This window comes from Equus asinus, chromosome 17 (genome assembly GCF_041296235.1).
Source record: "Equus asinus isolate D_3611 breed Donkey chromosome 17, EquAss-T2T_v2, whole genome shotgun sequence".
Taxonomy (NCBI): Eukaryota; Metazoa; Chordata; class Mammalia; order Perissodactyla; family Equidae; genus Equus; species Equus asinus.
Genome location: NC_091806.1, coordinates 38734024 through 38761265, shown reverse-complemented (window position 1 = coordinate 38761265; position 27242 = coordinate 38734024). Strand labels below are relative to the sequence as shown.

At 56.0% G+C, this 27242-nt stretch overlaps 1 protein-coding gene across 1 annotated transcript; it reads right to left on the bottom strand.

Moving 5' to 3' along the window:
- Positions 1–1536: 1536 nt before the first annotated feature.
- On the bottom strand, positions 1537–26259 carry CD5 (CD5 molecule). Its single transcript, XM_014861779.3, has 11 exons — positions 25964–26259; positions 13529–13567; positions 10669–10992; positions 10113–10175; positions 9511–9843; positions 7123–7413; positions 6341–6466; positions 5450–5503; positions 4714–4833; positions 4077–4168; positions 1537–3652 (listed from the first exon to the last, which is right to left on the bottom strand). The coding sequence occupies exons 1-10, from the start codon at positions 26013–26015 to the stop codon at positions 4080–4082; spliced, it is 1491 nt and encodes a 496-aa protein (XP_014717265.2). The 5' UTR covers positions 26016–26259; the 3' UTR covers positions 1537–3652; positions 4077–4079.
- Positions 26260–27242: the final 983 nt, after the last annotated feature.

Here is a 27242-nt window from a genome sequence, read left to right as displayed (position 1 = left end):
GGATCCGCTCTAACGAAAGGCCTCTTGGATTCGTGTCCACAAAGCCTCATCTATCTGGGTGTCATCTCTTGAGCTGCTTCCCCTGGGGCCTGGCTCTTCCAGAATTTCCCCTTCCTCAGCTGCACTGGTTTTCCATCGTGTGCACGCCAGGATCGCCTTGTCCTGGGTGGAGCGCTCGAGTCATACAAGGCCATGGGGTCCCTAGGCCACAAGGCCACTAGGGGGCGCGCGCGGGCCTCAGCCTGGCTTGGGAGGGGTGCACATTCCTGCCACCTGCTGGGCTGACAGGACCGCCTGCTGTCTGCCCATCAGGACCCCAGCTGGAGTCCACCCAATTTGTAAACTGGGATGGAGGGGCAGCGGGCCACCCACCTGGCTGTGGAGCCATTGATCTGCCTTTGCCCAGCCTGCCGCCCCCTCCAGCTCCCCCTGAGCTCAACTGGTTTTCAGGAGGCCTCGGAGGGCGTCTTCTGCTTTCAGCAGAACCCGGGGACCCTCAAGTCGGCCCTTCTGCTTTTCCTTCTCTGCAACGTGACAAGGGCAGGCTGCCTGTGGACGATGCAGAGAATCTCCAGTATTGGATAGTCAACAGGGCCACACCCCCTGTTAACCTTTGATATACATTATCTCGTGGGGTCCTCTCAACAACGTTTGATCCCCAAGTTTAAACAAGTGGAGGAGACTGCAGGGTGGTTGGTCCAGTGACCAGGTCGCACAGCCTGGAGGGGTGGGGCTCGCCCCCGGCTCTGTCAGACCTGGCTGCAGGGGCCCCTCGGGGATGCCTTTGTGGCACCAGAAGTGGTCAGGCTTCGCGGGGTCACAGTCCCGAGAAAAGCTTGGGAAATCTAAGCCCACGGCTGACAGTCCCCTGGGCTCCCATCAAACGCTTACTGCCCTTTGCCCCCTCCTGAATTCTAGCCCTGCTTTGCAAGTGTGCGGGGCTGAGGACTCAGGCCACCAGGGGGAGCTAGAAGACGACTTGGTTTTAGAGGAAGAAGCTAAAATTCTCACCGTGGGGGGTGGGGGTGGGGGGGCAGAGCAGGAGCAATCAAGTCACCTGCTTTGGGTTGGTCCCAGAGTGGTGGCGGGGTGCACCGAAGGGCTGAAGAGACGAGGCATCACTTGCTAAGAAAGGGCTTGGTCCAGAGCTGCCTCAGCTGGTCCCTCAGTGCATAGTGCCCCTGCTCCCTGCTCTCCCTTCTCCCCAGGCCCTCCACTCCTTAGATCTAACACATTCGGGCTCATAGGCACCCCCCAGCCCCCCTCCTCATCCAGCATCTGCCACATGAAATCACTGGGTGCCCTTTGCCAGACCACAGTGGGCCTCTGGCTGCAGAGCTGGCTGCACAGACTGGGACAGACCCCCAAGTATCACATTTAGAGCCTCAAAGAGATTCCTAGCTCGGTGAGGACACTCAGCTGTGTTCGTGGGCGAGGCCATTTGAAATGTCCTTTCAGCTGCCAGGTTAGTTCCACTCGGCACTCTCAGATTCGAGAAGCGTGACCACCTCGAAGCTAGACTTGGCGCTCGGTAGTCAAAGTGAGCTTTCCTTTTGTGTCCTCAGTTTCCTTGACATGAGAAGAATGTGCTAGAATCAGGTTGCACACTCAAATGCCTCCAAAGGTGGAGGGTCAGGTGGGTAACATGATTTAGGGGAGTGAACTGGGGTGTGGGGGATACACAGGTGAGTCTAGCCCTCTCTGGTTGAAGGGTGGCCCTGCTCGGCTCTGGCAGGAATGTGGACTCGGAGGTGGCCCAGGGGCACCCTCTGCAGCTGAGGGAGAGGCTGCGGGAGTTGCTTTAGGAGGAACAGCGCTGACCCCACAGCCCGTGGGCTGTGTCTACCCGCCAAGGCTGGAACTTCACAAAGGCACCTCCAAGGCTGAGATGCTTCCTATTCAGTTGGTTAACCACACGGAACTTTCCAGAAACGCATCACCCAAGCCTGCCACCACTTGGAAAACAGTTTTCTAAAGAGACTTTTTGCCTCAAGGCAGCTCATTTTGGGGGGACGTTTGTTGTTAAAGGAGGCCATGGTGGCTTTGAGGCCACACTACGGTGGCTCAGCTAGAGATTAAATAGCTTTGATCAAGAAAGGTGCTGGTGGGAGAGCTTGGTGCCTCACATCTGTGGCTCCTCCCTGAGGCCAGCCGCTCAGTTCCTTTGAGGAGCCCCTCCCCCTGCCACACATAGGTGGGTGACCGGGTGTCCCTTTTCTGGATTCCCAGGGGGGTCAGGGCTCCCTCGGGACTCTGATCCTGAACAAGGGGAGGGCAGAGGCCCGACTGGAGGGTGTTGGCTGGGGCAGAGTGCCGACCAGACTCTTCTGACGTGCTAGAGCCACCCTCTCGCCTGCTATATCCTTCTAGTAACTTCCTTTTGCTCTTCCAGAGTTGGCTTCTGTGGCTTGGACCATTGAGCTCTGTCGCTCCCAGCAGATACAGTGACAAATCGTGTGGAGAGAGGCTCCCCACCAAGACATGTTACCCTGCTTCTTCATCTCCTTCCAGACCTGTCTGATGCCTACGGGCTCGGTGGGGCCCGGCACAGCCTCTTCTACCACCAGCCCCCTGAGTTCCTAGGTAGATGCTCTCCTCTTGCTCGTCGTTAGGAAACCCAGGCGCCCAGGACTAGCATGTGTCTAGCTCTCCGAGGAGGAGAAAAGACTATTTCCATTGAGGCAATTATTTAACCCAAAAGAATGTTCGGCCGCATTCTCTGACTCTTGAGTTAGAAGGTTAACCGTAACTGGCTGCAACTCCTTTAGTTTTGACCTTTAACAGCTGTGCGAAACAAAAACGCAAATGGGCTGGGATTCACTAGACACGCTCATTGTGCAGGGCCCTGGGGTGGCACCGGTGCCCTTGGGCTTGACAGCCAGCAGCCCCTGCTCTCTGGTATGAAGCTATCTTTCATTGAGGGGCTGTGGGGGGGGTCAAAGGATGGAGGGGAGGTGATGGGGCTCTGAGTGAGGCAGCCAACTGAATCCTGGGCACCCACACGGCCCTTTGCTGGCAGCTGCTGTGATGTGCTAAGCTGTCTCTGTGTCAGATGTGCAGCCCTCTCACCACAGGGCTGCAGAGTGGCTCCCGCAGGCACCCCCTCCTGTGAGCATCTCCAGAGGGATCCAGCAGGTGGACCCTGGATTGAGGAGGCCAGCCACTCTAGCCCTCAGGAAGGAGAAAAAGCATTATTTACAAAGAACATATAAAAAATACACTAGAGAAATACCCCCCACCCCCCAAACCCAGGGGTCAGCTTCCTTGTCTGTCCTCACTAGGGTCAGAGTCTGAATTGAGAGCCGATTCCACTTGGCTGCTGCTTCCCACAGACAGGGGAGGGGCTGGCGGGGGCTGGCCCCCACAGGTCTCAGCTTGGGAGGGCTCCTTGTTTGTGGGCTCTGCTCCTTCACAGCTGCCACCCTCGGAGAGGCTGCCGAGCTATGCTGGGCGTCTTCACCTGGGCCAGGCGCCCGCGGGGAGACGGCAGAGCTGGCTGTGATGCTGAGCAGGAGGACACATTTGAAGGGCATCTCGCCTCTGTCCACGTTCTGGCTGGGGCAGGAATCAGGACATCATTTCCAAGCAACGGACACAGAGTATTGTCAGGATCAAAGATCTGGCCTTGATGTTCCGTCCCTGGTTCCCGGATCTGCGGGGTGAGAAGGACACGTGTCAGAGGAGGAAACCACACACCCTGGAGATGGTTCAGGGAAGTGGGGGATGGGCCCCCAGCCCTGGGCTCAATGTCAGAGACAGCGCTGTCCCTCTGGGTGAGGGGCTTCTCGTCTCTGTGGGCAGCTTGTAGGGAGGGGTGTAGTCCATCAGGAAACTCTTGGGGGCCCTTTGGGGTGGTCTTCTGGGATGGAGTTTAAGAGATGCTTTTAAGGTTGATGATTCCTCTGTTCTGACGGCCAAATCACCTGCCATCCCCTAGATGGCTGATGCTTATTCTTTCCCTTTATATGTGTCAAGATACCCCAATCCCTATTCACGGATGGGCAGGGTGGCAGGAGGGGAGCAACCCAGCGGCTGGTGCTCATCCCCAGGGCTGTGCACAGGTCCCGGGGGCTCACCTCTTACAGCCTCTGAGCCCCGTGCAGATCATAGTCGCTATCAGAGGAGTTATCAGGCTGGGTGGAAACGCGATGCAGGGCCCCTTCCAGAGCTGCGGAAAGAAAGGAGGCCATTTGAAGTGGGGTTATTCCTCCAGGGGACACAGAGAGAGCCCCTCAGAGCCGAGAGCCCCGCGGGGTCGGAAGATCACAGGGGCTTTATGAGCTGGTGGCTCGATAGCCCATAGCTGTTTTGATCAAATCAGCCAGTGTCCACTAATGAGGCTGAACGCCAGGCTCCCTGTGGCTTAATTGTCAGTGCCAGTCAGGGAGCATTCAATACAGGGCTCCTGCAGGCCACCGGATGGCTCTGTTCTGCCTCGAAGGAATCTGAGGGGCCTCATTTACCATCCTGCCCACAAGGCCCTGCAGAGAAACAGCCCGTTAGGTCACAGCAATGCTGGAGTTAATGGCATCCCAGCGCATTCTTCTGTCTAGTTGAGTGGCCTCTGAAGGCTGTATACTTTCCATCCTGCTGTGCCCGGCTGTCAAAGGGGCAGTTTGATCCCCCTCTCCCCTGCCGCCTCCCTTCTCGCTTTGGGCAATCACGTGACCTCCACTCCAGCCCTGCACCATCCCCAGGATCCTAGGGGCTTACCTGGATAAGCCGAGATGTGGGAGTTCCTGGGAGGCTGGCTGTATTCGTTCTCCACGTGTGAGGCTGGCCGGTTCTCAACCTGGGACCGGACGGTCGCCGTGTGGTTGCGATGGAAAGACACTGAGCAGGTGCAGGAGATGGTGTCATTAGACTTGCTGCTCTGTCTTCCTCCTCCTTCCCAACCAGCCCAGAACCTTAATTTCCTGTTCGCATTGTGTAATGGGGGAGAGGCAGAGGCACCCACAGCTCCTTCAACACAGCCCTCTTTTCCTTTCTTCCTGGGGCATTTCATACTACCAGGGGTCAGACTTTTGGAGCAGCTTTGGGTTGGCCAGGAAGCCGATTGGCGGGGTGGGCCTTCTGTGGGTCAGTTAGTCAGTCATCAAGCAGGTATTCAGCAGGGAATTGGAATACATTTGATAGGGCAGATATACTCCCTGCCGCCCTGGAGCTGAGGGCCTTTATTTTGTGAAAAAAGGCTCAACATCACAGAGCCTTCTGGAAGGATTCAGCCCTTGCTTGTAAAGGCGGAAGAATGTAGAGAGGGAGGCAGGGGGAGAGCTGTGGTTTCATCCATGAGGGTGGCCCTGGCTGTGGACTGAAGGAGAGAGGATGAAGCCCGGGGCTGGGGGTTGGGCCGGCTGCATCAAAATGTTATAACATTGGCCTTTTAAAGTTGTTCCATGATAACACTCGACTGAGGCCAAGGGAGGACCCTGCCTCCGGGGACACTTACTGTTCTGGTTCATTCCCGTGGGGCCAATCCATTGGCGCTGCTTCTTCTGGCGGACTGGGCAACACAGGAAAGGCACATCAGGGCAGGGCGTGGAGGGGGTAGACGGAGGGTGAGGGAGCCGGGGAGGGAGGGAGGAGGTGGCAGGTGTGGCCGAAGGAGGGACTGCTGGACTCCGCCCCCTGAAGTCTTTTGGGGCCTCGGTTTTCTGACTTGCTCTGAAGGGTCCTCACCACCTAGTGCTAAAGGGTGCGCGGGCTGAGGAGGCTGGCTCGCCAGGAGAAAGGACCGCAGGTGCTCAGAACCAAAATTAAGACCTGGGAGGGTGCTAGGGACCCATCTGACACCGCCCACTGCTGGGCCTTCTCTTTTCAGCCTCTCTTGTCTCACTTCCTTGTCTCTGAATAATGTTCCCCGAGTTCTGCAAGGCAAGGGTCCCACCCTCCTCCATCCACAAGGTGCACAGTTGCCCATTTGGGGGATGAGGAGACCGAGGCTCAGAGAGGAAGTGCTCAGTCAGCATCTCCTGCAGCTGGTGAGTGGCGGAACCCGACCTGGAACGTGTGTCTCCTGAGGTCAGAGGCCGTGTTGACGACCCTCTGGGCTCCCCACAGTCTAAAGGATGGCCACACCCTCCCTTGGGCCTGGAGTGGGTCTCAGCTGGGCCCCAGATGTGGGCGAATCAGCAAACCCGATGTTCCTGACTTTATGATTCTGTTACTTTGGGCAGAGAAAGGCTAGTGGGCAGGAGAGGGTAGGGGCTGGGTGGTGAGGCAGAGGGGTCCTCAGCTGGCTCTCTGGTGTCGGGACCCTCCTCCGTGAGGCTGGAGTGCAGCCATCTCCTCTCTGCGGTGGAGGCTTGAAAGGGAGGTGGTTCCAGGCACCAGCACTTACATCTCTTCACCAGCTTCTTGTAGATGAGAGGGCCGCACACGACCAGCAGCACCGCCAGGAGCACCAGGGCCAGGATGATGCTTATCACAGTGCCTGCGGCCAGGCCCGCTGGGTTTGGATCCTGGCCTGGGGTGGGGGCAGAGGAATCCCGTCAGTCCTGGCCCCCGGATGCCATCAAAACTGTCTATTCAGAGGGAAGCTGCTGGCTGGCCGGCTCGCCCCAGCAATTCCCCAGCATGTGCAGAAGGCTGTTTTCCAGCTGTCTCTCCACCCATCTCTGGTGGAATTCTCTGCTACCCACTCATCCATCCACCGTTTACCATCTAACAATTGACTATCCAGCTATCACTTGCCGCTCTCATTATCAACTATTTAACTTTCTACCATTGGCCAATTACTTATACGTGATCACCTTGCCATCATATACTAATAGCCGTCCATCCATCCCTTTCTCTCTATTATGTGTATTTCAGTTACCATTAGTTAGCCAATATGTATCTTCTATCTCACTTTTCTATCTTCCAGTCTGGAAGAGCAGAGTTCGTTCTATCATTCATTAGCTGCCTAGTCATCATGGCCAGTCCCCTCTTTACGGTTCACGCCCACTGCTGTCTGAGCACCCTGCCCCCGTTCCCTCCGTTTGCTGTCTCTCCATCCTTTTCTAGGGTTCTCGGGCTCTCCGTCTAGCTCCTGGGGCCAGTTCTTCAGAAACATGCTCACTGGCTCCTAGAGGGAAAAATCCAGAGCCGTCCTCCGCCCGCCGTGGGCTGTGGCCAACTCACATGAGACAAACACTCTCCTGCAGTAGCTGTTTTTCTCCTGAAGCTGGTGGCACTGGGACAGCTTCTCCTGGGAACAGAAGAACCCCTGGGAGGTCTTCTCGGGGGCCTCGTGCACGTAGGAGTTGACCTTGCCGCACTGCTGCTCCTGGCACACCTCCTCCCACCGCACTGCACCCTTGGGTGAGGGGATGTCGCACAGGGCCTTCCACTGCTTGCCCTGGCGGACCTCCACGGAGCCTTCGCATAGGCTGCTGCCCCCCACCAGGCGGCTCTGCACCTTGGGCTGGAACTCTGGGGAGGGGAAGCAGTGGGGGTGAGGTGACAGGTTGGAGGCAGCTCTCTCGGCCCCAAGCCTGCATGCCCAGGCACTGGGGCCTCATGCCACTGGCAAAGCTTGCGGGGCCCAGCTCGCGAGGGTTAGGTACCCTGTGGGACCACCTTCCCTTCTGTCCCTCCTTCTGGCACCCTCTCTAGTGCTTCCCCCATCACGCTCTGCTCCTGGCACCTCTGGGAAGCTGCTGGCACCCATCGTGAGATGCCACAGCATGGGCACCTTCATAGAAGAAGCCGGCAGGGTGGCGATGCCTGGATGCCGCTGGGCAGACACCAGCAGGGAGTCACCGCCCCACCCCCAGGTGGTGCTAAGGGAACAGCAGTGGGAAATGGGCTCCTCCTGGGTCCCCTTTCCTCTTAGACATTCTCTCATTCTCTTGCTGCTCCTTAGAAGGCAGAAGAGTTTTCAGAAACGGGAAACTGAGGCTCAAGGATGGAAACTGCCTCCTCCTTTGAGTCCTGGTAGTTCACAGGTGGGGCAGAACCCAGAAACCCAGCTGGCCAGGCCCGGCACCCTGAGGGGCAAGATTTCACGACTGGGACCTGGTCCAACAGAGACTGAATCCATTTCTGCTCATCAGGGTGGGGCCTGTGGGGGGGCGGGGTGATCGGTCCATAGCTGGGATCCACAGCTGAAGCCTGTATGTGCTCCAGTTAGAGTGGAGCTGTGATCCGGCCAGTGTTGGTCAGTTTCCATAGCAACGTCCACCTTCAAAGCCCTAATAAATCTTGCATTGAGAAAAAATGGGGTCTGGTTCTGCAGGTTGTAGCCTGCAGGAGAGCTCTTAGCCAAGGGGCGAGTGGGGCCCTGAGAGCCAGCTCCTTTTCCTTCACCAGGCCAAGAGACCCTGGGGGCTGCTTCTGCCTACAGGGGGCTGCGCTTTACTAACTCGCACCAGGTATCCAGGGGGCTGGGGACAGCCCCTCCTGCAGGGTCGCCCAGTGACCCAGGGCATTGCTCCCTAGCTTTGTGCACAGGAGTCCCTGGTTCCTTGCTGAAATGCAGATCCTGACTCAGTAGCTCTGGGTGGGGTCTGAGAACCTACATTTCTAACCAGCCACTGATGAAACTGATGCTGCTGGTCCAGGACCTTGCTTTGAGTAGCGAAGGCTCAGGAAACAGGCTCTGGAGTGGAAAGCCCAGCTAGCGGTCTATGATATTGGGCAAGAAACTGAGCAAAGTGTCTCTGAGCCTCAGTTTCCTCATCTGCAAAGTGGGTGTAATAATAGAACCCACCTCCTAAGGTGGCTGTGAAAATGGAAGAATGCCCTGGAATGTTCCTTGGCACAACGGAAGCACTCAGAAAGTATGATTCTTCAAGTCTGGACTCCACCAGAACCCTCCCGGTGACGGGAGCCCACTGCTCCCCAGGATGCTATGAGTATGCCTCCTTATTTTGAACTCTGGGCTCTGGGCTCATTCCCCTTCAGCTTCCCCATTGGTCCTGGTTTTGGGGTCCCACAGACTGGCCTCATCGGCCTCCCACCATCAACCACACCAGCGTCACCAGTCTGCTCACGCTGTGGCTCGGAGCCTCTGCCGGAAGCCCCCTGGGGATCTGCTCTGGTCTCTCTCTCCACCTGCTGGGCCTTGGGGACCTCCCACCTCGCGCCATCATTCCGACCTCGTCTGTCGCTGAGATTTACAAGCTCCCCTCCTGCCAGGCTCGCCCCATCCAAGGCCACAAGTCCCACCTAAAAATCCTCTTCTCCTTTGTTCCACCAAACCCGCACTTCTCTCCTCCTTCAAAACCTGCCGGGAGACCTCGCCTCCTCCTGGGAGTCTTGCTGATGCCACCTCACTGTGTGGCAGCCCAGCCAGTGGCTCATTTGGGCTGGGCAGTGTTACTTTGCAGAGATTCCCAAGGCACGGGTGTGAGGGCAGCCTGCCCACCCTGCTGCCACCCTACATCTTAGAGGCCAGTGATCAGCCTCCATGTCCCTCTCATTCTCCATCATGCCTAGGGGCCCTGTGCCACACGCAGGGGTGTCCAGGCACGTGTGTTGACAGACCATCTGGGGACACCCCGTGGGTCTTGGCCAGGGCTCACTCACCAGAACAGACGAGGGCGAGAGCCTGGCCGCCCATCCGGGGCTGGACTTTTCTGAAGCACCCCTCCAGGGAGGCACAGCTCGCATTCTGGATCTCCCAACGAATTGGCAAGGGTCTGCTCTCCCCCGGGTCTTGTGTCGTGGCTACTTCCACTTCCGGCAGATGCTTTAGGAAGGATCCACACTGGAGGGCGTCACAGATGCGGGTCCCCAGGCCCTGGATCTTGTCCTGGGCCTCATAGCCAATGGTGCCACCCAGGCTGCCGCTATAGAACTCCACCACGCCCGCACACCGCAGGCCCCCGGGCCCTGCCACCAGCTGCACCCTGGGAGGAGCTGCGGGGAGAGAGAGAGGGCAGGGGGAGGCCTGAGTGCTGACAGCCCGGTAGTGGGGCCTTCCTTACTCCTGGCTCTTTGGCCCCAACATGTGGACAAATGAATCCTTGGCCGAGGCCTTGGGAGGTGGTGAGGTCCCAAATATTGCATATGACACACTTATATTAAACCTTTTCACGTTTATCTGAAATTCAGTTGTACCTGGGCATCCTGTATTTCTATTTGCTAAATCTGACACCCTACCCCCAGGGGCCTCAGAATCTCCTTACCTGTGGGCTCCGGGGTGGTTGTGGGCGGGGGGCTCGTGGGCCGAGGTGTCGTCTTCCGTGGCTCTGCAATGACACTCTGGTGAGAGGGGGCAGGGGACCCTGGGAGGGAAGGAAGAGAGGGGAGAAGGGAAGAACGGGGGGTGCGGGGAGGGCTGGTGGCAACTGGCCTTGTTAAGAAAGAACTAGAACCCATAATGTAAGTAGCAAGAGATCCATTAGGCCCACTTGACCCACAGGTTGTCTCTAAGCCTCCTGTGAAGTGGTCAGTACCAGCCCATTTTACAGTTGGGAAAATGGAGGTTTGAAGGGGACAATGAAGCTAGCAATCAGCAGACCCAAATTCTGGACCTTTTCCATCCTTCCGGCAGGGTGCCAGCAACCCTCAGCCCTCCCCTTCCAGTTCCCCACCGGGGGATGTTGCTGGGGCCTGGTGGTAGCTGTAAGTCAGGGATCCCCTTCCACCTGCCTGCCCAGGCCCCAGCTCACAGGCCCTGGACAGCCTCCTCGGGGCTGGTGCCCAGGCCCAGGGTACCCGTGTGGCCAGCTAGTTACCCACCCGAGCAGATCAGGCCCAGAGGTTCCCTCTGGTTTGCTTCGCTGCAGTTGGAGAAAGATCCCAGCCGTCCCACGCAGGTGATCTGTCTGTTGGGTTTGTTAAAAGAAGGGATGTGGGCCAGAACTAAAGCCTCCTCACAGAGTAGCTTCCGGCAGAGCTTCGAGGCCTGCTGGAGGTCCTCCCAGTGGAACTGGCTCTGGATCCTGCTGCGGCCCCAGCTGCGGCCCCAGCTCTGGCTGTGCACCGTGCGCCACGTGTCCATGACTTCCACCTCCAGCTGGCCCTGGCACTGTGAGTTGGAGGCTCCCAGCCTCACCTGGAACCCTAGGGGTCGAAGAGATGGGGACGGATGAGGCTGGGAGGGGTGCTCCCCAGGGGCCCTCCCTACCTGGGCCCCCATGCCCACCAGGCTCCCTTCTGCCCCCGGGCTGCCTCTCTTGCTCCTGAGCTCTGTCCCTCTGGGGCACTGCAGAGACTTCCCAGAAACTGAGGCTGGGGCTGCTCCTGACCCAGGCGGCCCCAAGAGGCTGGGCCCGGGAGGATGGAGCTGAAGATCTCAGAGCCGAGTGCAACCTGGAGCCGTGGGCGAGGAGTCCCCAGCACCCACTGTCCAGCAGAATCGCCCACTCCCAGAAATTCTGTTTCAGTAGATCCGAGGGAGGGCCTGGCACCTGTTTGTTTTTTCTTTCTCTCTCTCTAACTTTTAAAATCAATTTTATTGAGATCCAATGGACATACAATGCACTGTACTCATTTTAAGGGGACTTATTTAATGGAATCTGACAAATGTGTACACGCCTGTCGCCACCCCCACATACTAGATATAGGACATTTCCATCATCCAGAAAGTTCCCTCGATTTCCCTGAATCCAGCCTCAGGCAACCACCGATCTGCTTTCTCTCGCGAGAGATTCGTTTGGCCTGTTCTCAAATGTCACATAAGTGGAACCCAGTGGCCTGTTTCATGGTCTGGTCTTTCGTTCAGCTGTGTTTGAGGTGTCTCCTGTCGTGCCCTGTCTCAGTCGTTCATTCCTTTTGATTGCTAAATCATGTTTCATTGTGTGGATGTGTCACAATTTGTTTATCCATTCACCATGTGGGCTGTTTCCAGGTTTTGGCCACTATGAACGTTCGTGGACCCATCTTCATCTGTGTGTGGGCACGTGTTCTCGTTTCTCTGGGGTAAATACCAAGGAGTGGCATTGCTGGGTCATAGGTAGGGATGTGGCTTGCACGATTTTATAAAGCTCCATGAAGGGAAAAATAAAAATATATATTTGTATTTGCATAAAGAGATTCTGGAAGGATATGGAAGAAATGAATGGATGCGGTTATGACCTGGGTTTTGGGGCCTGAGGAAGGACTGGACAGATGGAAGACAGCAATGGAAATGAGAGTCTTCACTGTAGATCTTTTTATATATTTTTTTCACTTTTTAAAAAATTCTTCTTCATTTTTTTTTGGTGAGGAAGATTGGCCCTAAGCTAACATCTGTTGCCAATCTTCTTCTTTTTTTTCTCCCCACAGCCCCAGTATATAGTTGTAGGTCCTTCTAGTTCTTCTACGTGGGACACCACCTCAGCATGGCTTGGGGAGCATGGTAGGTGCAAGCCCAGGATCCAAACTAGTGAACCCCGGGACACCAAAGCAGAGTGCATGAACCTAACCACTCAGCCATGGGGCCGGCCCCAGATCTTTGCATATTGTTTAAGTTTTGAGCCAGGCAATTGTGTTACCTAGTCAAGAAATTTAATAAAAAAGAAATGAGAGGCTCTTCTAAGTGACTCTGAGCAGAGGTTTTCTCTGGTTGGGAACTGGTGTCGGGCTGCATTTTTCTTCCCACAGATGGGGACAGTTGAGGCCCAGAGCACAGGGCTGGCGCTTGCCAAGGTCACTTGGCCAGTCAGAGGAAAGTGGGCTGGTCCAACACCTGGCACTGGTGGAACCTTTATAGGTTTTCCCCTCCAGCGAGCTGACTCACTGAATCCTCACCAGGGAGACTTTCTCCCCGTTTTACAAGTGGGGAGACAGGGCTCAGAGAGGCCAAGCAACTTGCTAGAGCTCGGAGCTAGGATGCCATTGTAGGGTTCCAGGTCCTGGTTGCACAGTGGGTTTATGAGAACCTTCAGCCACAGTTCTCCCAAAATACATTCAGCATCAAGTTCTCTCAGGAAATGTGAAGAAGAGAGATCTGCGGTGACGTGAGTCCGGGAACTGCTGAGTTAAAAAAACGTTTAACAGGTTTCTTTGCTGCAGGACTTCTCAGAGCCTTTACCAGGCCAGTGCACACTGTCAGTCTCCAGTGGGTGATGCGGTGTGGCCCACCCTTCATCCAACAGGTTCTGTGGAACCCTTTTTAGGAAACACTAACCTCTAGGATTAAAGGCCAACCTTGCAGGTAGGAAACTTGACCCACTTTACAATCCTGGGCAGCCTCTCACTGCAGCCTCAGCCACAAATGTCTTTGACCAGGGAGCATCTGGCAGGACCCGGTAGGAAACAGGACTTGGCGAGGTGCCTTTATGGGCCAGTGTGTTTTCTGTGCGTGGTGAGTGGGTCCTAATACTAATTGTCAGGAGAACTAGCATTTGCGTGTTGCTGGCTGTCGAGGGCATCGGGGCATCTTTTTATGGCCATGGAGAGCATCCGCCTGCAATTGGGCATCTTAGTGTGTGTGCATGCGTGCATGTGTGTGTGTGAGTGCGTGTGTGTGTGTGTGTGTCGTAGGGCTCTCTCTCTCTCTGTGGGGTGGGATTCACTCTGGCTAAGGTGACAGCTCCTTAACGGGCAGGTCCCCCTGCGGGATGGACTTGCAGCCCTGTTCACCCCGTCCCCGGGCCTCCCTGTGGTTCGTCCTTACCTGGGTCCTCCCAGTTGAGCCCTCCGAGGCAGGAAGTGACTGCAGAGAGGAGAGAGGAGGGTCAGGAAGTGAAGTCTCCCTCCAGCTCCCTTCTCCCCTCCCCCACGCCCACCCCCGCCGCCCGCTCACATCCACCCACAGCCCCAACAAGCGCCTTTTCGGCCTCCCCCACATTGCGGGGTTCAGGGGCAAGGATTTTCATACCAAACGTAGAAACCCCTAGATGGGTCATGAAATCCATTTAGTGGGTTGCAACCATCAATCTTTTTCTTGTTTGAAAACTTTACCTTCGAAATGAACACGCAGTAAAATTCGTTTTCCTTCAGTGCACAATTCTATGAGTAACTCATACGTAGATCTGTGTAATCACCACTGCGATCAAGGTATACGACAATTCCATCGCCCCCCAAAATTTCCTCACGCTGTCCCTTTGTAGTAATACGCAGGACGGCATCCATCGATTTTAAAACAATGTGTAGTCATGCGACCACCATTTTTTTAAAAACTGAAATGGACTAGAATAGAGAATGTCCGAATGTACCATGCATTGTGAGGATAAGGGTCATTTTTTGTGTGTTGGGTTGCAACGTAAAAATATCCTGTGTGTTGCTTTCAATAAAAAAGGTTTGAACTCCGTAGTTCTAGAGAACCAAGAAATGAGCCAGGAAAAGAACCCAAGACAGGCGACTGGCCCCGGGGCCAAGCAGTTAAGTTCACGCTCTGTGCTTTGCGGCCTGGGGTTTGTGGGCTCGGATCCTGGGTGAAGAATTACACACCGCTCATCAAGCCATGCTGTTGTGGTGTCCCACATAGAAGGACAAGCAGCACTTACAACTAGGATATACAACTAGGTACTGGGGCTTTGGGGAGAAAAAAAAAGAAGATTGGCAAGAGATGTTAGCTCAGGGCCAATCTTCCTTACCAAAAAAAGCATACCTTAAAAAACAGAAAAACAAAAACAAACCGAAGACAAGGTTTGCTCCTTTTTGGTATTCCCAAGGCAGGACAAAAGAATGACAACATTTATCCTTACCAGCTCCCTGTTTCCAGAAGAGGAAATCGAAGCTCAAAGAGACTTCAATTCAAAGGGCCTTGCCAAGGTTGGGCAGCCAGTGGGCAAGGCAGCCAAGCCCACAGGCCCTGTGGACGTGGGTCTGTAGGAACTGGCCTGCCCTCTGGCACGGCTGCTGCCCGGGCCCATTCGATAGAATGTGGGCCATTGGGGAAGTTCCGACTTGTCTCAGGCCCATGTGACTGCAGAGCGGGGGCTCGTGGCAGAGCGGCCTGGGTAACTCATCCGTGGCCAGGGCAGAGGTTGGGTTTAGGTGGGGATGGGATGGACTGGCAGATCCGTGTGTCCTCAGAGCCCACCCTCCTCGTTCGCCGGCCAGCTTTGTCCATCCCGGAGCAGGTGGTCTGATTGCCAACTGTCTGACTCCTGGACGGACTTCTCGACGGGGAGCTGGCAACACTCTGGGTTGGGGAGACCACTTTACATAGCAAGCAGTTGTGTTTAAGTTGCTTTTGAGAAATTGTTGCTGGGTGTTAAAAAAGAGGTGTGTTTTTAAAAGCTTGTTCTTGCTTGAGTGTTCTGAACTGGTGGTAGAACTTTAAGGGAAGATGTGCCCCTGCCAGCCTTCCCTCTCCCCGCAATCAAGATTCCTTGTAAGAAGTTGTCGAGGCCCTGTGATGTTCCCTTCATCTTTTTTTTTTTTTTTTTTTTTGGTGAGGAAGATTGGCCCTGAGCTAACATCTGTTGCCAATCTTCCTCTTTTTTGCTTAAGGAAGATTGTCACTGAGCTAACATCTATGCCAGTCCTCCTCCACTTTGTATGTGGGACACTGTCCCAGCATGGCTTGATGAGCAGTGCTAGGTCCGTGCCCAGGATCTGAACCCGCAAACCCTGGGCCACCGAAGCAGAGTGCAGGAACCCAACCACTATGCAATCAGGCCAGCCCCAGATGTTCCCTCCATCTTGGTAAGAGCCCATCACTGTTGCCCTGGGAGTCACAGGCCTCAGAGGGGCAGATATTTCTCATGCAGAGGGCGTGTCGGGCCCAGAGCAGTCGCCAGAGCTCTGGCCTAGCGGGGGAGGAGGTTGACCAGCTATTAGGCAACCGATCTATTGCGGCGGGCAGGGCAGCCTCAGAAGGACATGGTGGAGATGCCCAAGCTAGCATGGAGAATGAGGAGGCAGCGGGCACTTTGTCCTGCCCTCACCTCTCACCTCTGACCTCTCGCTCCCACCTCCCTTTGGTCCCAGCTCCCCATTGTGAATGGGGCTGTCCACCATTAGGGAGTCATTTCTTTGGCTAAGCCATGAAAGCTGAGGCAGCTGGAAGGGGCACTTATGGGGAGAGAGGACGCAAAGATCCACCTTTTGGTGCTAGACGATGCAGGATGGGTTTTCAGCTACTGACAACGTTCTCTGGGTCTGGGACCAGCTCTGCCACTTCCTACCTGTGGGCCCTGGGAAGCAAGTCTCTTAGCCGCTCGGAGCCTCTGTTTCCTCATCCGCAGCATGCGGACAAGAATGGGACCAGCGTTATAGTGACACTGTGAGGAGGAGACGAAGTGATCTATGGGAAGGACTTAGCCCGCTGCCTTCCTGGCCCGTGTTCACTTCTCAGAGCTGGTGGTCCTGGTGTGGCGCTGGCTGTTCCTGGGGCAGGTGTGGGCAGGACCGCAGGCCAGCCCGGAGCTTTCCCGCGGGAGGAATCCCCCTCCGGGATGCTGGGAGAGCCAGATCATAAGGGCCATCATGTCCCTTTCCCACTGGGGACCCTGGTATCCCCAAAGTCACCACAATCAGCATTTGTTCCTAACAGCAGCTGCCAATTATAGAGCGCCTACTGTGTACTCAGCACGCGGGGAGCTTCCTTACAGAGGTCATCGTTAATCTCCCACGTGGCCCCACAATGTGAGTTGAGTGTATTCATGGTAGAGATGTCGGGAGAGTGCAGGTGTCCTGTCCAGGGTGACACTGCCAGCAACTTCAGGGCCCAGATTTGAGCCACGAGTCAGACTTCCGAACCCAAGCTCTCTGCCACCCAATTGTGCCTCCAACATGCCAAGTTTGGGGCTGCGGAGATGAACACGACTTAGACCCGTACCCCGAGGTGCTCGAGCAGCCAAACCCTGAGGGCCCTGGGGGTGGGACTGGGTAAGAGCCTCCTTCCAGATCTCACACAGAACGGCCCAGGCCCTGCTCAGAGAAGCTTCTCAGGAAAGACTGAACCAGCCAGAGAACCAAGAAAAGTTCTAAAAAGGAAAACGCTGTGTTGAGAAAAGGCGTCTAGGCATTCTAGGGCTTCGCCTCCCTCTAGGTGCCTGTCTGTCTTCAGTTGAGCAGCGTTACCCTCCACCATCATTGCCACCATCACCATCATCACTACCATCACCACCACCACCATCATCATCACCACCACCACCATCATCACCACCACCATCACCACCATCACCATCACCACCATCACCATCACCACCATCATCATCACCACCACCATCACCACCACCATCACTACCACCACCACCATCACCACCACCACCACCATCACCACCATCATCACCACCACCATCATCATCACCACCACCATCACCACCACCATCACTACCACCACCACCATCATCATCACCACCACCATCACCACCACCACCATCACCACCACCACCATCATCATCACTACCACCACCACCATCACTACCACCACCACCATCACCACCACCACCATCATCATCACCACCACCATCACCCTCACTGCCATCACCACCACCATCATCACCATCAATGCCATCACCACCACCATCATCACCACCACCATCATCACCACCATCATCACCACCACCATCACCACCACCATCATCACCATCAATGCCATCACCACCACCATCATCACCACCATCATCACCACCACCATCATCACCACCACCATCACCACCACCATCATCACCACCACCACCATCATCACCACCACCATCATCACCATCACCATCACCACCACCATCATCACCATCACCATCACCACCACCATCATCACCACCACCACCATCATCACCACCACCATCACCACCAACATCATCACCACCACCATCACCACCACCATCATCACCATCAATGCCATCACCACCACCATCATCACCACCACCATCACCACCACCATCATCACCATCAATGCCATCACCACCAACATCATCACCACCACCATCACCACCACCATCATCACCATCAATGCCATCACCACCACCATCATCATCACCACCATCGTCACTATCACCATCACCATCACTACCATCATAGCCAACACCATGGTCATTGCCATTGCCATCACCATCACTGTCATCAACCTCTTATAGTTTTCACTCTTTCTCTGGCATTTTTATACATTAACTCTCTCAATCCTCACCACAGCTCTGTGAAGTGGGTCCTAGTATTTCGAGCCCCATATTATAGCAAAGGAAACTGAGAGAGATTGAATAACTTGCCCAAGCAGCTGGCAAGTGCTGGAGCTGGGACTCTAAGCTAGGCCATCTGGCACAGAGTCTGTGCCTTCTACTGGGCCCCGCCACCTAAGCTTCCCTTCAGAGGGAAGGCTGTGACGACTTGCCCTGTGTTTCACGGATTCCTGCATGTTCCTGGCATGCAAATCTGATGAAAGGGAACAAACTTGGGATTCCATTCAGGCAGTGGCACATGGCGTGGGAAGACTTTTCCATGACCTTCCTGTGTGATCTTGGCAAGTCACTAAACCTCTCTGGGTTTGGTTTCCTCTTCTGGAAAATGAGGAAGTTACATTCCCCGATCAATCCTTCACCTTACTCTTGGTTCAAACTTCTGTGATCTATAATCTTCAGTTCCTGATGTCTCTCAGTGGCTGGCGGGGGGCAGATGCACACCTGACAGGGAGGTTTCCTAGGTGCTTATTCTTACCATCTTCCAGGGGTATGTTCAGTTTTTGATTGTCCACCACTTATTTTCCTTCTTTGAGCTGCTTCTCACAGGGGTCAGACCCACATCCTCCTTCCCTTTCACCCTGCAGACTGCGCTCTGCAGTTCTCTGACCCCTGCCCTCTGCGTGCCTGTCTGTCCTCAGTTGAACAGAATTTCCCTCCACCATCACCATCATCACTATCACCATCATAATCACCACCGTCACCACCATCACCATCACTACCATCACCATCACCACCGTCAACATCACCATCATAATCACCACTGTCACCACCATCAACATTACCATCGCCATCACCACTGCCACCACCATCACCATCACTACCATCACTGTCACCACCATCATCATCATCATAATCACCACCATCACCACCATCACCATCACCAACATCACTATCACCACCACCATCACTATCACCACCACCACCACCATCACCATCACCACCACCACCACCATCACCATCACCACTATCACCATCACCTCCATCACCACCTCTCTCTCTACAACTTAGCCCGGCGCCTGCAGGCAGCCCTGGAATCTGGAAGCCTGGAGACCCCCAAGACCAAGGGACATGAGGCACGGAAGCATCATGCCATTTCCCAACCCTCCATCCACACCACACCCCAAGCAGCTGGGGCAGGGACCGAAAATTCTCCCAAGGCCCCTTCCTTCCCCAGCCAACCTCCCCTCGGAGCTCCTACAGTTCAGGGCTTAGACTGGCCGCGCCTGGGCAAAGCTCAAGGCCAAAAAGGCCAGAGAGAGTCAGAGCCTTTCCCTCTCTCTCCCAAGCCTCTCTCTTTTTCTCCACATTTGCAGAGATTCGATCATTTTGACCTTGCCTGTCCTGATGAGGTCTCAGCAAGGAGCAAATGAATTCCTGGAGGCAGCTCTGAGTCATTTATATCCTCGTCCCCCCAACATTCCAGATGATTCTTCCTTTGGCTCTCTGTCCGGCAACCCCGTAGGCCACATCAGGCCACGGATGAGTTCTATTTGCTCTGCACACTGTTTAAAGTCTGGGAGGCAGCCACTTTTTTAAAAGTTTCTTTTGGTTCTGTTTCGCTTTTTAAAAAACCCCAAGATCCAGGTGTTTTGGAAAAATGGGATGCTCCGGCCACACCAGGCTGCATCACCATGAGCCTCAGGCAGAGGCCTGTCTGTTCTGGTTTGCCAGCATCCCTGAGGCACCCTGCTGTCACCCTGTGTCTGGAAGCCCCAGCTTCAAACACAGGATGGTTTCTGCAGCAAAATCGATGAATTTTCACTCTATTTGGGTGGCGATTTTAAAGAGCCTCCTATTCGTTCAGGTCTGGATTTGCACCGAATGCGTTTGCCAGAAATTTACAAACGTTTTCCGGGTTTGGGAATTGCAGATAAATGTCTGTGGACCTGTCTGTGGGTCCACTTTACAGTACTCAGCGGAGCCAGAATTTGGTCCAGGCTGCCCACCTCTGCCTCACTCACGGGCCCTGCCTGGACCCGTGAGCATCTGCACTGGCAGCCCCTGTGCACTGGGAAATGGAGGCAACCATGTGGCCTGCTGAGGGTCCAGGGGGCCCCGGGGATCCCAAGGATGGGCCTGGACATCACTGATGATAATACCAGTGATCGCAAACACGTGTGAAGCTCTTAACCTGTGCAAAGCCCCAGGCGAAGGTTTTTCACGGGCGACCCCATTTCTTCCCAACAGCCTCAGTGGAGGGGCCTCTCATCAATGTTTCCCAGGTCAGGAAACCAATGGGCTGATTTAGTGTGGTTTGGAAGTCAGATAGTCCATTTTTTCCATAAACAATGATTCCCTCTAACAATTCTCATCAATTTACAGCAAACTCAGTAAATAAGAACATCTGACTGCCCTTGGGGGGGCCTTCTGGGTTTTCCTTCTTCTCATCTTCTACTGGGAAGCTCAGAAACCCTTCTTTTCAGGGCCAGCCCTGTGGCCAAGTGGTTAAGTTCGTGCGCTCCAGTTCAGTGGCACGGGGTTCACTGATTCGGATCCCAAGCACAGACCTACGCACCGCTCATCAAGCCATGCTGTGGTGGCATCCCACATAGAAGAACTAGCATGACCTACAGCTAGGATATATGACTATGTGCTGGGGCTTTGGGGAGAAAAAACAACAAACAGGAAGATTGGCAACAGATGTTAGCTCAGGGCCAATCTTCCTCACCAAAAAAAGAAAGAAAGAAAGAAAAGAAACCCTTCTTTTCTGAAATGACACTCATCCGTGGAGCGGTGTCTCCAACCTGAATCTGTATCAGGGCTTCAGGGAAACAAAGATCACGAAAGGCCCCAAATTCTGCTTCTCGGGTTGCGAGCACCAGATGACGTGGTTAGTTTATGAATAGTAGTAGTTATGAATAGTAGTTTATGAATAGTTTATGTGCGAAACAAGAAGAGAATCATGGAGGACTGACAAAGGAGGCAGGAGAGGCCTGGGGAATGGGGCCTCCAGAAAAACAGCTCAGCCAGAACTGATTAGGTCTCTAATCTCGCTCAGCCAGGGCCTGCACCAATGAGCCGACCGCCAGCAGACCACGGGCAGAATGGCCTTCACTATCTCAATTGTGACTGCTCTCTCCCTAGTGGCCTGGTGTGTCTGATTGGATTCACATGAGTTTCAAGCCACATGTGTGTCTCCACTGTCACCGTGACAAGCCCTCCTTTTCGTTCAGAGCTTCACATATCCCAAAGCTCTTGAACACACAGGGGCTCATTCTTTCCACCCACAGCCCTGTGAGGAAGGGAACATGCTCACCCCTCATTTTCAGATCAGGAAATGGAGGTTCAGAGAGGCTGTGTGACTTGCCCAAGGTCACACAGCCATCTGGTGGTAGAGTCAGGGCAGAAACCCTATCTCCATCACCTGGCGGGGCCCCATGGAAGTCTAATACTCCCCAGGGGACACCCCAGAGTCTGCTCGCCGCAGCGCACAGGTGGGGGAAACTGAGGCTGAGGAGAGGGAGGGGCTCACTCCAGATGCCTCCGTGGGAGTCTGTGCTAGTACACAGGACACTTGTCGCTTCTGCCAACTGCTGCCAATTTTCTGTCCTGCTCCCCCCACATCTCTCCCAGCTGTGTCCCAGGGTCCCTGTGGGGACGGCGGGAGTCAAGCCCCGTAACGCGGGTACATAAGGATGATGATGGTGGTAGTGGAGATGTGAGTAATTCGGCTTTCACTGCAGAAATGGGAACGCGTTGCCCCAGACCTCGTCGGGCGTGTTATGGGCACTCAGCACACACACATCACCTTCTACGGTCTGAAAGCTTCCCAATTCCCAAATGCGCCCGGCCCAAGGTTCAAGAGACAGGCCTGGAGAGGTCTGAGTTACCCGTCTCTCTCAAGGGCACTCGGCACACTTTCTCCTCTGCTCGGCACTCGCGCGGCTGGAGTTCCGCAGAGAAGAAGCCCCAGTCCTCACGGAGGCCTTCGGACCCCTCGCCAGCAGCCGGTGTGCTGACCGGCCCTCTGCCTGGAGCGCTGGCCCCAGTCCCGCCCGGCGCGCTCACTCATGTGCTACAAGTATTTGCTCAAATACTGTCTTCTCCCGGGACCCACTGCACCTTCCGTCGGTACAGCGCGGCCCACTGCGCTCCCAGGCCCACCCCACCCCACCCACAACCTCCTAGCCCCCACCTGTAGTCCCTGGCCTCGTCTGTCTCTCGTCTGTGTCCCCATCGCACCCCAAGGGCTACATCGGATCCACCGGGGCAGGGGTTTTGCTAGTTCGCTGCTGTGTCTCCAGCATTAGAACAGTGCCTGGCACACAGTAGGCGCTCAAGAAAGACCTGCTGTCTGAATGAACGAACGAACCAGATTTAATGATCGCAATTATCCTGTGAGCCGGGCGCTGTGGGGATCCCCGCTTTACAGAGGGGAAGGCTGAGTCTCAGAGAGGTGATCTTGTCATTTGTGAGTGGCCAGGTAGAAAGCAACCCCAGATCGGCAGGCCTTAGCGTGTATGTGGACACACACACACACACACACGTGCGCTCATGGCGCCTGTCACACACACAGCATACACATGCACACAGCACAGCCCGCATGCATATAGCATACACACGTGCTCACATGACACGTAGCATGCATGCACACATGCGCTCATGATGCATAGGCGCAGCACGCACATCTATGCTCACACGTGCACACGACACGCATGCATGCACACAGCATGCATGCACACAGCATACGCACACATGCTCACACATTCACTCACACACAGAGTAAGTGTTCAATCAGTTTTGTCCGGTAGAGTTGAAGTCCCTCCCTGGTTGCTGTGGGCAAAATACCTCCAAACTACTGGAGCTGGACAGAGTGACGATCAGAAGGGCCAGTGCCAGCCCTGAGCCCCCAGGTGCCTCCATTCCCCCGAGGGTGGGGAGCTCAGGGCTGCTGGGGGCCTGACTCTTTACTCCCCCAGCCAGCAAGGGCCTCAGCCTCTGCAGCCTGGGATGGCCGGAGCGCCCTCCTCTCCTCTATCGTGGACGCCAGCCTCTCTCAGGCCTGTCCTGCCAGTTGCCTTTGTCCTTGATGTCCCCTCTGCATGGGACACTCTTCCCTCTTCCCTCTGCCTGGCTGGCTCCTTCCATCACTCGGGTCTAAGATGAGACGTCACCTCCTCAGAGAGGCCCTCCTTGCCTGCCCAGCCCACTGGACAGCCCTTCGTGGACTCGGTCACTGAGTCTCAGCATTGCCGTCTCCTTCGTTGCGTTTATCACAATATTTAGAAATTTGCAAGTATTTCGGGTGCTCATTCACTTGTGTCCTCCAAGAGGTCCCCTGTTAGCCTGGCACATAGCACCAGATCCACGAGGGGAGGGATCCTGCCTCGTTCACTGCTAGTCTCGACTGCTTTGCACAGAGCTGCACACGCAACAGATGCTCAATTATTACTGTTATTACTAATGTTTACTGAGCACTTACCGTACTATATGCCGACATTCCTACTAAAGCTCTAAATTCATTGATTCATTTAATCCTTACAAATAGTGGGGCAGGTACGACGATTATTCCCATTGTGCAGACGAGGAAATCGAAGCTTACGGAACGGGTCCAAGGTCACCCAGCGGCAAGTGGCAGACAGGCGTTCAAAGGGCAGAGACCACAGTACTGGCTTCCGGAGTCCAGGCAGCAGGGCTTGACCTGGCTGTGCTGGTCAGGGCTGCCTCCCCATCCCACCTGGAAGGAGGTGAGCCCCAGGCAGGCAGGGGCAAAGGGCAGAGGCAGAGAGGAGCAGCTGTGGGAAGCCATGGTCACTGTCACCCCAGGCATGCCATGGGCATCTTCATGACCCAAAGGTCCCCAAGCCACAGGCGCAGCCGCCATGGCCAGCCAGGAGGCCGCAGGGTCCCCAGGACTCTGGCAGCAAGACATCTCTTCTTGGAATGGCTCAAAGGGTGCCTGTGCTGTTTGCCCCCAGCCCCAGCCCCGGCCCTTGGCACCCCCAGCCCTTGGTGGCTGTGTGTCTGCGGGCAGCAGCTGTGTCCTGCGGCTGTGTTCCTACTCTTGGGTGTGGCTTTGGTGGGTCTTTGCTTTTGGCTAACGGCACAGAGGGGCCTCCATGAGAGCAGAGGGCTGCGCTGGGGGTGGCTCTGCTCACTAGCTGCTACGCCCTGGGCTTGCCACTTGGCTTTTCCAGGCCTCAGTTTTCCCCACTGTAAAATGGGGCCATGGGCCCACTCACTTCATAGGCTGTTGTGAAGCTTACAGAGGAAAACATCTTTAAAGGTATTTGGTGAGCTGTGACCCATGGAACAATGGGAATATTTATTATCCACCAGTTCACACAGACACACTCGAAACCGTGTGCTCCCAGGGTTCCAGATGGTTCTCTCACGCTGCCTCCAACCTTTCCTGACACTGGGCTCTGTTGGGCCATGGGACCTGCCCAGTCCTGCCGGGAGCCTCGGCCCATGTTGGGATTCAGGTGGGGGGCCCATAGAGCGGGATCCCCACTCCCACACCCAGCTGGGAGCTTGGCCAGCCCCCCTTGGCCAGTGGGGTCAGAGGCCACAGGTAGGGGTAGTCGGGGGTTGAAGGGCCTCGTCCTAGGAATCCCCAAGCCAAGGAGGCCACAGCAGCTCCCCAGGAGGGTCCCGGAAGGCATCCGGCAGCCCGTCTCTGGGCCTCTGCTCCGGGGACAGAAGGCATTTTGTGCCTCTTGCAGTCTATCTAAGAACAGCCATGTGAACATGTGTGTGCAAGTGCCATTCTCACATGCACAGGGGAGGGAAGACTACATTTGGAGGCCACATTCGGCCCATGAAAGCACACACACCCCGACTTACACACACACTCACATCTACTCACACACTCATATTCACACTTACACACCAGCTTCTCTGGCAGGGACAGAGGCTCCCTGCTCAGGCCTTAGTTCTTTCCTTCCAAAGTGGAAGCCACAGGCCCCCTCCTGCTCCCACCTGTCCCGCCCTGAAGGCAAGCCCTCTGTCACCCTGCCTCACCTTCCCCACCCCGAAAAGTGGTCAGATCTCACCCAGTTCCCACCTCTGCATTTTATAAATGGGGAGATAAAGGCCCAGAGAGGCACAGGGACGCATCCGAGCTCATACACGGCCAGGCTTAGAAGCCAGGGCTCAGGCCGCAGTGCACCCTGTCCCCCGTGCCCAGCCCCTGCCCCCAGCTGGCCCAGCATCCTCACCCCTTCCCAGTGTCGGGGACTGCCCCAGCAGCAGGGTTCTGGTCCTAAGCCAGTGTCCCAAGGCCCGTGGGATGGAGAGCCCTCAGCTTGCACCATCTTCTCCCCAGCAAACCGAAGGCCCCAGACCCACCCCACCCCTAACCATATCCCCAGCCAGCTTCTCCAGAGACCCTGGGGCATTTCCACGGTGGTCCTGGGGCAGGGGAAACACGATAAGTTCTGGAGCCCCCCGCTCCGGGCCTGGAGTGGGAGCAGACCCAGCGTGGGCTCGCACCTTGGCTGGTAAGCCTGGCCAGGGCCCCTCAGGGATGAAACCAGAGAAACCAGGGACTGAGGCGTGTGGTTTTGACATGCTCAGCTGCATCTCAGAGGTGGTCCCCACCCTGCCTCAGCCCACTGTGTCCTGAGCTTTGTCCCAACTGCCCAGGAGATGGTGAGTTTCCCGTCCCTGGAGGCATCCAAACAAAGGCTGGATGCTCCTGGGGTCGGGAAAGCTGCAGAGGGAAGCCTGCGTCGTAGGGGAGCTGGACGATACGATTTCTAGGCTAAGAGTCTGGTTTTAGGGTGGCTCTCCCCTGGAAGTGCACAGCAAGGCTCCCGCAGTGCAAAAGAGAAGAGAGTTGGGGCACAAGTGGGGACAAGCAGGGCAGAGAGCTGAGCTGGGGCTGGAGGAGCAGACAGGGATCCTGGAGGCCCCAACCTTTCGTGACCCTCTGGAGAGGTGACATGCAGGCCCAGAGTCAGACCAAGGGGAGAACTGGCATCTCCTTCCTTGCACCCCTAGCCCAGGTCCCTTGGCAGCCGCCCCAGAAGGGTACTCACCCAGCACCCCCAGCAGGTACAGGGCAGCCAGCGGCGGTTGCTGAGACCCCATGGGTGCGGCCTCCTCCTGCCTCAGTCTCAGTGAGCGCGGCCCCCGTGGGTGAGGATGTCTGGCTCCGTGTCTCCCTCTAGGGGAGGAGGGGCGGGGCGGGCGGGCGTGGGCAGGGATGGGACAGGACGAGGAAGCAGGCAGTGTGGGGCCTGCGTCACCCGTGTTTGAAGTTGAACTGTCAACTTCCTCCCTGTAAAACCATCTGCCCCAGTTCGAATGGCGGCCCTGGCTTCTGCCAGCTTCCTGCCTGAGGTGCCCGGGGCCGGGGCAGTGCCCCCACCACACCACGCTGGGACAGGGCTGCCACCGTGTGGGGAGCCCTGAGCCGGGCTGACGGGAGGGAGCATGCCTGGCCTCCCTGAGGGCAGGCCCGAGGGGATGGAGGGGCACAGGGGACAAGTCCCTGAAGTTCGGGTCCCACCGAGAGAGCTCTGAGCTGTGTGGGGGTGGGGTGGAGGGGCGGTGAGAGGTGGGAAGTGGGGCGCATCACACCAGCTCTTGCTGCAGGCTCAGTGATGAAAAGCCAAATGACACCCTCCATCTGCTCTCACGGGGGTGAGGTGGGAATTTGAGGTGCACAGGTGATATTTTCCCGACAAGTGCAGGAGATGGCTCTTCCGTGCAGGCTGGGGTCGTGGCCGTGTGTGTGTGTGTGTGTGTGTGTGTGTGTGTGATCTCGTGTCAGTGTGTGAGGTCTCTGTGTCGATGGCATGATCTCCGTGTAGGTGTGTGAGAGCCCCGTGTTGTCGATGTTGCCCCCAGAGGGGACGGGATCAACCCTTGGCCTGTGGAGGAGGAGGCAGGGCCTCTGGGAACCTGCAACGGCGAGGGCGGAGGCTGGGTCATCGGGAGGGGCTCCAGGCTCTTGGCAGGGGCCGCAGCCTGGGGTGGGTTCAGTCCCTTCCTCACAGCCTCTGTGCTCCAGCACAGGGTAAACTGAGGCCCAAACCCAGTCCTTGGCGCTTCAAGTAATCCAGGCCATTGCAGGCAGGCCTGAAGCAGTTCAGGGATGTGCAGAGAGCTGAGTGTGACGTGTCACAGGATAAGGGTCTGAGCCCGGCCTCCCATCCGCACCCCTCCCCCATCTTCACCGCCCGCCCCGCCCAGGTCCTCCAGGGCTGCGGGGGGTCCCTCCCTGGGCTGGTCAGATTGTCTCAGCAGCTGCCCAACAGCATCCACTTAGCTCCCCAGCATTCAACACTCCCCGTCTCCTCTGACTTGAGCCTT

What these genes read in the sequence shown, in the direction of transcription:
- CD5 (XM_014861779.3), bottom strand. Translation starts at nt 26,015, where the DNA reads ATGGGGTCTCAGCAACCGCCGCTGGCTGCCCTGTACCTGCTGGGGGTG. An exon ending in CAAGAAGCTGGTGAAGAGAT is followed by an intron (nt 5,504 to 6,340) that starts GTAAGTGCTGGT and finishes TGTGTTGCCCAG; the next exon opens with TCCGCCAGAAGAAGCAGCGC. An exon ending in CACGGGAATGAACCAGAACA is followed by an intron (nt 4,834 to 5,449) that starts GTAAGTGTCCCC and finishes GCACCTGCTCAG; the next exon opens with TGTCTTTCCATCGCAACCAC.